We start from the raw sequence: 12,228 nt of genomic DNA on the forward strand, positions 1-12,228 counted from the left end.
TAATTTGATGCTTAACATGATTTAGCGTGTTAGAGTTTCCTAGCCATCCCAAAGTCTTTTTAGAGTTTTCTATCAATTGAATTTTTCATCAATAAACCCATAAAAAAAATAAAAATAAAAAGGAATTCCTCTTGTAAATTCAAGGGCTATAATCCCAAAGCATACACATTTTGTTTTTTGTGGCATTTTGCTTACATAAAAAAATACATGAACAATAATTGTTTTGTTGGCACTTATCAATCATATGAATCACGAAAATAGACTGAATGACTTTTTTGAAAACATAATCAAACTTTATGAACCAAAATGAAAAATCTTAAACTAAAGGGGCCAAATGAAGATAGTCACCTGTAAGAATTAAAAGTGTAATTAAGTATGTTTTTATTTTTTGGGGAGGAAAGGTCAATTAGAGATACTAAAATGATCCTAATTATTTTTTAAATAGTAACATATTTTGATTGTTTTGAAAAGAGATAACATGAAAATTGCAATTTTTTATATATATAAATACAAAGACATTTATGATACTGCATAATTTAAAATTTCATTTCCACCAATGAAAATAAGATAATTGATTTTAAATGCATCACTATATACAACTTTATATTCTTAAAATATTATATCTTCATTGTAAAATGATCCATCTCATATTTCAGAACAAATGGACTTAAAACAATCTTTTGTGCTCCTTTTAGAATAAAACCGCTATCCTTTCTTTTGAAGTTTGATCGGTGGGTCATTTTCATATATATATTTTTCCCCCACTAATAGAGATGCAATGGAATTCAAATTCTGTGAAGTGGTAACCGGTAACAATCTCATTCAGTCACCAACTAGATGCTGTGGTCATTCAGTAAGGTGAACCATTTGAATTGAAGAAACAGCACGAAAACATTAGGGAGAGAACTTTTGGATAGGATCAATTCCATATGAATGTTCATACTTCATAGGATTAGAGGAAAATATGTTGATATCATTTTTATTTTTATACAAGATAGAATTATACTCTAGTTTAATCTATGTATGTGTTTAAAGCTTCCTCTTGAAAACTTGAACTCCCTGGTCGGGTCTTTGATATCCTTGGTTGACTAAAATTAAGGAACATTAATTGTCCTTACTTTTGTCCTATCAAGGGATTCTCCCTAGTCAACTATAGCATATATATATGCCTTCTTAGGATTCTCGGTAGAACAATAATAAACAATTAGGCCGAACCGTGTAAACCATGGTTTTGAAATACTGGGGTTAAAAAAATTAGAGAAAAGAGGCTTTTGAGGTCGGATTGAGATTTAACCGAATCGAACCATAATGTGTCATTTAAATTTTTTTTTATTAAATTTAATTCATTAGTTGTGTCTATATATAATAATTTTCCATTTCTTACCTATACAAGGCTTGCGCCCTAATGGTTGATATGCTGGACAAGCATATTAGTCTAGAGCCCTTGTTTCCGTTCTCTTCTTCTTCTCTCTCTCTCTTCATCTTTTATTTTAATACAAGCAATGGAAAAGCGGTTCTCTTCTTCTCTCTCTACATCTTTTATTTTAACACAAGCGATGGAAAAGTATTCCTTTTTTGTGATAGAATCAAGGGCACCTTGATGGTCCCCCAGTTTGAAATATGGTCAAAAAAATCGTATACTAAACTAGCCAAACAAATGCTATTGATGTTAGTGTCATGCAGTGCACAATATGAATTAAAAATGGCAGCCTACAAGATCTCAGGAATCGTACATAGGTATATGGATATGTTAATAATAGCTTGAAATGTGAAGAACCTTTATTTAAAAACATTTCCCCAGATCTCAAAAAAAAAAAAACTGAAAATTACTGTTTGAAAACATGTGGAAATATGTATGGGAAAAAAGTATGTGAAAATACGTGTAATGTTATTTAAAAATTGAAAATTATTGTTTGAAGATATTTACCAAACACCCCCTAAGTAATGCGTTTTGCAAAAACATGAAAGCCACATGTCTCAACATAAGGCTTTGCAATAAGTGGAAAATTCTCCTGGCTGCTTCTGATTTTGTTTAGTTTTAATTTGCTGTATTTGATAGCCTTTGTGTTGATTTGGGTGAGAAAATGCTTGAAGATTAGAGAAAACAAAATGATGAGAAGCAGTTCAATAAATTCAACCACATAATTGGAATCATAGATATTTGTCAAAGTCTGTGAATAAAAGGAAAATAAGAAATCATTGTAGCTTTTCAATAGTAATGCTATCCGGATTTACCATTTGCATGCTAGACCATTGCACTGTCTCAAATGACAACCTTCAATATAACCACCATGACTAATGATAACATAACTAACATGTTCAAGGTAGTATATCTGAGTGCAGTATAAAACTCTATTTAAGAAAAAAACTATTCTCCTTTGAATTATGACCAAACAGCAAGCCATATCTTATTTAACCAATCCTAATTTTGTTTTCTTTTTCCTTTATCTTATTTATTTCTATTAATCATTACATTGATCCTGGTTTCTCCTCAATTTCAAAACTACATTTACATGTAAGCGTTTGTTTAAGAAGAGAAGAAATGTCTTGTGAAGGAATTTTCTGTATATAGATAGCTGAGTCATTCTAAAGTGATGCTGTAAGAGAGAACTGGATCTCTCCTTTGTTTACCAAAGAGCTGTCAAATGTATGTAACAGAATATTCACAGCTAGCATTATAATGGTCCTCGTGTATGGATTGGTTTTATTGTAGCACTGATTCCTTCAGATTTTGTTTCTGCAGATAGGAGCAATATATGGAGGCAATGTAAGAACAAGCCAGCATAGAGGATGCAAATTTCTCAGAAAGGCAAAGAAACTATTACCTTAAACTGAGCTTTGTCGTAAAGGTTCAGCTTCGCTTCGGACATCATTATTGTTGTTGTTGTTGTCCAGTGGCATGTATTGTGACATGATAGCCATGATCTCTGAGTCCATGTAAGACTGCAAATGGGAAGAAAATGTTTCAGCAAGTAAATAGAGCTAATCCAGGTTACGAATTAACAAAAAATGGGCACATAGCCTGTCAATGGTGAGTTTTTATATACCCGGAGCCTGTATTTGTAGAATATATAACCAGCAAGACCAGCTCCCGCAACAGCTGCTAGGACCAGGAAGGTTAGGAACCACCCGAATTTCGAAGTGCGTCTTTCTGTCATTCAAAAACCAAAACAAATATCTTCAATTAATCACCCACAGGCAAAACAACATACTTTCTACTGACAACCATTTCTTCTATGGTTGAAGGAATCATATAGAAAATCACTCCACAGAAATTTAAGGAATTATATTAGAATAAATAAATGTACTCACAGAAAATTATGGACTGACTTCCTATGGTAACAATAAATTCATGCCAGAATTTTAAGGAATTATCTTGGCATGTAAATATATGAATGAATGAAGAATACCCACTCTAAATGCTAATGGAAACAAATGAAATTGTACATGCTATGGACAACATCAAAATGTTTTTCTTTCCATATGATCTCCAAATGCTCAATTTCATAATTTTAATCTGAATCTAGGAAAGACATATAGGTGACATGTTCACATCCTCCAAACTCCAATGCTTTATGCATGTGCATGTGCATGAGTCTCAGCACACAATCACTATTCCAATTCAATTTTGGAAAGAACATCAAATATTTTAAAGGACCATAGACTTTTGTCTTTAGGGTTTTTACTTTTACCATTTCTGACATCTTTTAGGAAGCTCAGCTTGAATGAAAAAAAAAAGATGTGACCATAAACAACATTGAGTACTTTAGGCCTAAGAAAGCCCCCACCTTAGAACCATCAAGTAGAAGCCTTAGTTCCTAATCATACGAAATTTACAGTGGAAAGAGAAAAAAAGTACTAGGAACATAATATTTTTGAGTGCAGATGACCACAAAATCTTTTGCAGAAGACAGTTATTTAGTTTCATGAGGTGAGTATGCTTTCTTATCTATCATCTTGCTTCCAAAAAAAAAAAAAAAATGTGTGCTTTCTTACCAATACAGGCATCATTCTCCTTTATATACAGATGGTCCCCCTTACACTTGCATTCATAGCTACCCCAAGTGTTTTTACAGCTGCAACCATCACACTGACAAGCAAGGTGTTCCTTGCATTCATCGACATCTGGTGCGTAACCAAAAGGATAAAAGGTGATAGATGTTAGCATATTAGATACCGAAAAGCATTAGAATGTTGAAAAAAATAGAGCATATACATGAACTAGTCTCAAATAATAAAAGTGGGATGCAGGATCACCTTCACATTTCTGACCATCCCCACTAAAGCCATGTGGGCACTGACAACCTGACAGCTTGGACTCCTACTTTGCATATGAAAAGAATTTTGGTAAGATGGAAAAGAAAATGAGAAGTCTTGGGCTACATTCTAATGGAAAGTGCTAAGGAAAAATAAAGACAGATCTTTCACAATGAATCAAAAGAACTGATGAAGCAAGCAACAATTGATAAATGAACAAGATTAGTATAGAGATCACTGAACTGAGCAAGCTGAGAAAGTCAGTCCATCTTTACTTTCTGACCAGCAACCTCCATTATTTATTGAGCACCTTGCAGGTCCAAACCCTGTTGGTGGAGTTAAAGTGAGTAGCTAATACATGGGAAAAAGTCCATTCTATATAGATAAAACTTGTGACTCATAGCAACAGCATCAACAAAATATCATTCTACTGCTGTCATATGTGGGTCTCAAACATCCACACCATGATAACCTATACATTCTTTTACACTCTGATAAAATAGCAACACCTCCTCATGCTCACAGGATTATATACCCATGCTCGCAGGAGGTTTCTTGCTTTCTAACTGATCAGAAGGGAAAAATGTACCTTTACAAGATGTATAACCATCTCCTCTGTACTGAACACCTTTTGCAATAGGGCACTCACAAACTCTTCCTCTAAATGTGTCCTGTCCAAATACAATACTTCACTATCACTAAAAAGTAGCTAATTATATAAATAAGGAGCTAAGTATCAATAATACACAGATATGTTTTCTTGAGGAGCATTAATTACAAAGATTGAATTCTTAAATTTTGCTTTGTATACCTTGCAAGCAGTTACATTAGTGTTTATGTCCTGCCAGCAGCCACCATTGTTTTCAGTGCACTCATTAGTCTCAATATCTGATTAAATAACAGAAAGCAAATGAGAAAAAATATAATCAACTTTTTTAAACTCAGAAAGCATTAGTCATTAAAAAGTAATAATTAAATAAGAACATCAACCTCCAGTTAAACAAATTGGAGGATCAGCGGTCTCCTTGAATCCAGCACATATTGCCTTCAAGACGGCAGTTCTCTCCAATTTTCCTTCAAAGAAAGTTAACTCAGAATTTTAGCATCATGACATAGTAAATATTGTACTAAAATGATAACATGGAACTTTGGAAAAATAACTTGTATTCATAGAACATCAACAAGGATTAAATTTGAATATATATATATATATATATCTTTCAAGAATATTAGTGGATGGAAAAAAAAAAATCCAAGAATAGGCCTATTGTTTCAGGAAGGAGAGATATGATGGGAAAAAAAAAAAAAAAATAGTGTTTTTGAAATCTGTCAAGCCTTTCTGGATTTTTTCCCGGGGGGGTGGGAGACAAGAATGTTGCAGGTGACCAACAGAAGTTCTCTTATTAACCCAAATTCAGGAAACCTTATACTACAATTCTGGCAACAACCCTCATGGATCTCCCTAAAATCACATGTCCATAAGGCTCAGGGTTGAAACACAGTTATTTCCATTCTGTCACATTATTTTATGACTGCAAAGACATTGTTATTATGCAACAAACCTCGATACTGGACGTTGTTAACGACCAATGTTGGCAAGATGGTAACATCACCACGAGATCCTCGTCCAATCTAATCAACAAAAATTGAACAACAGTAATTAGAATACACTCTGACACAAATGAAAATCACTTAAATTAATCTGATCAGGTCATTTTAATCTCTTACAGTGTTTATTCTATTTCAATGAAATATTAAACAACTTCAAAAAGAATCTATGCAGTCTTTTATAAGAAGGATTACGTAAAGGAGGGAAAGTGTAAAAGAAAGACCTGGCGTTCTTGCTCAATTTTTAGCACTTCATTCTCCACATCAGCTAAAGGATCACCTACGCACTTTTTAATCTTCTCAATGGGCAGATCTGCATCAGTTAAATTAAAGCTATTAGAACCACAACTTGAATAGAATATACAAGGAGAAATACCATAGAGTGGTACTTACTAAGTGATTTTATCACATCTTCAGCGCATTCTTTGCTATATTTCTTCTCCTTCATGGAACACCTAATATGGAAATCTGTCACGTAATCCCACCAAACCCATGACCGGTTGGTCTCATTGGCAACTCTATGCACACATAGCTGCCTCAAGTTCTCAAACACCACATCCTTCCCTTCATAGCCCACTCCGAAATCCTGCTCCGGATCAGGTGCACAATATCTTCCATTGTTTATGCATTGAGACTTGCACTGACTGCTAAGCGTGAAAGCCTGTGGGCAGTACCAAGTTATATAGTGTGGTGTGATCTTCACAAAATTCATCTGCTCATCACAACGAACCCCGCATTCATCATTACTATTTGTCCAAAACTCATACTCAACTCTCCCATCAGGATGGGGCATTGACTCTCTCCAGTCTAATCTTATGACAACATCTTCCTTATTTTTCAAAGCTTCTTTCAAGCTATCGCCAAAAGATTTCTTTATTAAAGCGGATGGAATTCCAATCTTGTCTATGTATCCATCTGAATCAGTACTCTCCTCAGGAGAATCCATAGTAATTAGAGGCTCATCATAATTATCAGCTACTAATACAGCTGCAGCTCCAGCTTGTTGACCATTCCATACTTTCTTGGCAAAGTAGCATGCTACAATTGCAACAGGAAAAAATAAAATAAAATAAAACTCAGTACACTCACAGGGTTTTTATAAAGAAGTCCTTAAGAAATCATGGTGGATTTAAATGTCATTTGAAAATATGGTTGCAATGTAAGCAGAAACATTTTGGATGTTAGAATTCTCATGTATAAGTGGTGTGCTTGTTCAAGTTATCAAGTCTCACACCAAGTAGTAGTAGTGTAGGGTTTTAATATAACATAGTTACATCCAAACTCACTCACCTAGGCTTTTGAGTTAAGGAAGTTTCCCAGCATATTATATTACTCACACAAGAGATCTTCAGAATGTTATTTCTTAACTCTCACAAATCCAAATCCCAAAAAATGGTATTGATTTGACTATAGTTAGAAGGATTTGTTAATAGGCAGCTTCTCTTTTTAAGAACAAAAGTACTATAATTAATTAGGATTTATTACATATAATTGGAAAGCTTTTAAGAAATTTGTTTTTGTTATCAAATTCACTACAAATTGATGCACAGAAAAGAGCTGGTGGATAGACTTTGACTTTGACCTCAAAAAGTAAACGCAAAAAATAAGAGAAAAAGAAAAAGGAGAAAATAAAAGGAGAATTTTCAATAAAAATGAATTTTGCACCACACAGTGGCACACAGGAATTGCAATAGGCAAAGAATCCCCATATTTAGTATACATCAATTGGATAATTATTACAATCAAAACAATGTTCACATCTGGGCTTGTTAGGCATGATCTAGATTATCAAAACAAGGGATAACATGGGAAAACAGGGGAAAAGAACAGAGTAGCAATACCAAAACATGGCTCAAATGTCCAAAGTTCAAATCCAAAAAAATTGAAAAAAATTTATCATTTTAATCATATCATTCATAAGCCCGTGCTTTGTAAGTTCAATCAAAATCAATTAAAGCTAACATCTAATTATAATTAAATTGCATGCTTATGAAAGAAATTCATAAAATTCTTATTGAATGAGTTCTTAACAAACAAATTAAACAAAAGAATCTACTGTTCTATCCAATAAGATTCAAATAGAGAGAAAGTCTTAACCAGAGAGGTTGCAAGCAAAGTCAAACAAACAACAATTACAGCATGAATCATCATTCATAAATCAAAATCTTAACAAGCATCTTTAAAATCAAAGAAAATTAACACTGACCCATCAAAAGTCAAACTGAGAACCATAGATTTACATACCTCCCCGATCAATAAGAAGAATAGTGGGGCGACGACCGTCTGATGACTTATAAGGCTTATCACCCTCAAAAGCCTCACACCCATTAGACCCTTTCTCAGGATACACCACTGAGCCAACCATGAACCCACCATACTCAGGAACACCAAAGTTCCCTATTGCACCATCATGCTTCTGATGACGCAGATTTGAGGGAGATAAAACAGTTATACTATTCTTCTCCACCACAAACCTTGCACCCACTTGATGATATTGCAAAACTGCTAAAACAAGAACCAAAGCTACAAACTTTCTAAGAAAATCCATGCAAGTTTTCTTAGTAAAAAGCATCATCATCATCAAAACCAAAATCTATATACTATGTATGTATTCTATGTGTGTGTGTGTGTGTGTGTATTTTTTGGTTGTTGTGTTTTTGTGAGGCAAAATGACTTTACATGTGGAGAGAAGAAGAGAGAGAGAGAGAGATATTAGTATTGCATTGTGTTGTATGCTTTGGTTTGGTAGTTCTCTTTGAGGAGGGTTTAAGTTTCTTTATCTAACAACAACGTAAAGGAAACGACAAAGAAAAGAAGGTGGTGGACGGAGTCAGCGCAACTACTTTCTTCGCATCTGCAACTACTAGGAAGTAGGAACATAGAGGAGTACATCATTGCTTTATTTTATTTTATTAATTTTAAATCTTTGATTGGAGGGATATTTTTTATTATTTTTTTATAAGGGATTTTTTTTATTATTATTTAAATGCAAGGGAAAAAGTGATTCTCAAAAATAAATAAAAAATACAAGGGAAAAAGTACCTAAAAAAATATATACTATAGTTTTATCATTGACACGTTAAATTCATAGTTTTAAATATGAAAATTTAAAAATTTAAATTTTCATACACATTTGATTAACGGATGTTATTAGAGTAATTGTTAATAAATTATTTGAAAAAAAATTTAATTCATGAGAAATATAAAAAAATTATCAAATATTCAATTGTTTTCTTATAAAAGCTTTTATAAATATTTTGTAAACAATGATCCTATGATATCAGATAACTTTCCTTTACATTTTACATGTTACTAATCGGAATTTTTTTGCTTTTTTTTTTATTCAAAATATATATTTAGGAAAATATGAGGTTTAAAAGGTCTATTTAAAAGGGGAAAAGTTTGGGGTTTAATGTGTGTCTCAATCATAAAATTATGGATTTTTTGTTTTTGTTTTTGTTTTTCTGTACTTTCCCTTGAATATAATATAATATTTTTGTTTATTTCTTCGTCATTAAGGTAAAATGATCTCTCAATTTATTAAAGGGGCAAAGGTTGTTGTATGGATGTTCATACGCATTGGAAAGCTCTAAGTGTGCCAAACAACACGGCAGAGTTTCACTTTCAAGGTCAAACAATAAAGTCCTCAACTTTGACATTGTTTAAAGGTCCTTTTGGTGGGTCTTCTCTAATTAATACTCATCTGAGTTTCCAAGTGGATATTAAATTTTAGTTTAAATTTAATTTTGTTCCTTGATTTTATTTAATTATCAAATCAGCTTTTTTAAGCCTTCATTTTTATCAATTTAGCCACTCATTTTGGTCGATTGAATCAATTTGGTACACCTCCCAAATAAGTTAACCAATGAAGTCATTTGAACCTTTTTTTTTTTTTTATTTTATTTTATATAAATATATTTATTAATAACAATATCTATTAATTGACATTGTGGAGACCATTTTTTGAGATGGAAATGCTTGGCCTTCTCCATTTTCAGTTCACATCAAAAGAAAACACATCATTTGTTGTCTTATAAGCTGTGAAGCCAAAGGAGTAGTGTATCATCAGTCTTTAGGTTTTCTTTCGATGTGAGACTCTGAGAAATGGGAGTAAGGCAAGATCTGCCATCTCCAAAAATGGTCACCACAATAAAAGATCTGATAAAAATGACTCACTGATGATAAATTTTCCAAAAGGGCAACTTACAAATATAAAAAATTAAAGTCCTAAACCGACCCTAAATGATAAATTTTTACGAGAGCAGGCAGGGGTGTCCATGTGAACCTCTTACATTTGTTTCTTTTATGTCCAATAATCTTTTTACAAGAATTTGGTGGTAATTGAGTGGTAGAATTAAATTTACTCTTCATTCTCCATGGCAAAAATGTTCTTTTGTAGCCACTTTTTTTCGTGATTTTGTTCTTCATGATTCAACATAGCATCCACAAATGTGTTTCTTCTCGACATAGTAAATCATTTATATATATAACTAGGATAGATTAATCCATTTTAATTTGAAAAAGTAATTATATACATTCTTTACTTTTTAATCCATTTTTTCTAGTTATTTCCTAAATTAAAACTCATTTCTTAAGCTTTTCCTAGAGGGTATTCTAGTTAGTTCAGTTTATCAAGGCTCTTGCTATTAAATAAGAGATTTAGATTTGAATCATGTTTATCAATGGCAGCTCCAAGATTTTTTTAAAGGGTTCATTTAAATTGTGTGAAGAAGATTTCCAATGACTCTTTGTAAATAATATTTTTCTTATTTCATTTTGATCATTAGGATAATAGATATATATTTTCTCATAAGTAGTACCCATATTTGAAAGAAGATTTTTAAGTCAACAGAGTTCTTTAGAAGATAAATCTTATGTAGGAGATGAATATTTTTTTTATTAAAAAAAATTATTCATAGTACTAGCAAAAAAGAATAGAGGATAACTATAAGTTCATTGGACATATTTTTTTAGTATGATAAAAATATTAATTATTATTGCTAAGATTAAATCTTGGAAACCCTTACTATAATAAAGTTATTAATTATTGTTGTTAATTGAACTTTAACTATTATTACTTAAAATACTTTAATTTATTATTTATTAGTTTTTGTCTTTACTCTTTTCAATTCTTTTATTTAACAATTTAACTCAACTTTGAAAACTTATTGGTTTATGTAATTTATTAGAAAGAATTCTTGTTGTTTATTTTATATTACTCTATTAAAAATTCAACACAACAATAAAATCACTAAAAAAAAAAATTGTCTTCACTTCTTAGTGTCCCGCATCTCACTTCCACTATCCATACTTAATTGTCTTTTAGTATTCACACTTTATTGTTCACTTAATTATATTTTAATCTTTTTTGATTTTTAAGATCAACAAATTATTAATTTTTGTTGTTGGTAAGTTAGAAGTAGATATACTTTTAATTTAGCGTGTAGCATGATACTAAGAATATCCTAACTTAATTGGTATTTCTTGGTAATTTTAATAAAGACATTCACGATACAAATCCTTCCTCTCATACGGTAACTAATAGATTATCAAAATAAAATAAGATAAAAACATAGTGGCATAAATTATTTATTATACATTATAGAGGCTGATTTTTCCCATTATATACATATTTTACATTAGCCTGCTTGATCATCAAAACAGGGACATTTGGAGTTATTGTGCCAAAAATTTGATGGCAAATATGTCATACTGAAAGTCAATATAAAATAGACTGACAAGAAGAAGTCTACCTCCTTTAAGTCTTCCACCAGTTGCTCAATTTGATGGAATAAGATTTAGAACTCAATGCTGACCTTACAAGGCAAGTTGAGTGCTTTAGGGGGCAATTAATTATAAGATATGACTTTAATATTATTTATGCATTTGCATTATATATATGTAAATAATATCATTCTTGGAATAAACTATACAGTAACAAGTCAGGTGTCCTATTTCTTATTTATTTCCTTAATGTTATCATATTTTTCCATATGTCATGTTATGATTATTCACAGGCCCAAATGCCTCAAACCATGACAAATTGACAATCTTCTGATCCAGTTAGTGAAGAACATGAATCTTTATTTTATTTAGCATTGTTTATTTATTTATTTTAGATTTAATAGTTTATTTTATTTTATTTTTTGAAAGAACAAATAGAGGTTGGTTAGATAGCCCTGGCCAGTGTTCACTGCACGCATGGTACACGTAAAATATAATATTCTTAAATGATGTGCAAACATTAGGCTTATAATTCCCCCTGAAAAGTAAGAAAAAAAAAAGAGTACTACTTTGAAAAGTAAACGCAGAAAGAGTACTAACTGAAATAGCATTAGAAATCAGAATCACTCTGTCCTCAAG

At 31.8% G+C, this 12,228-nt stretch overlaps 1 protein-coding gene across 1 annotated transcript; it reads right to left on the reverse strand.

The window, feature by feature from the left end:
• Nucleotides 1–2,825: 2,825 nt before the first annotated feature.
• LOC111998022 (vacuolar-sorting receptor 6-like) lies at nucleotides 2,826–8,619 on the reverse strand. Its single transcript, XM_065772674.1, has 12 exons — nucleotides 8,110–8,619; nucleotides 6,259–6,903; nucleotides 6,090–6,178; nucleotides 5,820–5,889; nucleotides 5,248–5,331; nucleotides 5,069–5,145; nucleotides 4,847–4,928; nucleotides 4,501–4,583; nucleotides 4,258–4,321; nucleotides 3,997–4,125; nucleotides 3,048–3,151; nucleotides 2,826–2,943 (listed from the first exon to the last, which is right to left on the reverse strand). The coding sequence occupies exons 1-12, from the start codon at nucleotides 8,444–8,446 to the stop codon at nucleotides 2,827–2,829; spliced, it is 1,881 nt and encodes a 626-aa protein (XP_065628746.1). The 5' UTR covers nucleotides 8,447–8,619; the 3' UTR covers nucleotide 2,826.
• Between the last annotated feature and the right edge of the window lie 3,609 nt (nucleotides 8,620–12,228).

The sequence above is a fragment of the Quercus suber genome, unplaced genomic scaffold, assembly GCF_002906115.3.
Source record: "Quercus suber isolate HL8 unplaced genomic scaffold, Cork oak 2.0 scaffold_62, whole genome shotgun sequence".
Taxonomy (NCBI): Eukaryota; Viridiplantae; Streptophyta; class Magnoliopsida; order Fagales; family Fagaceae; genus Quercus; species Quercus suber.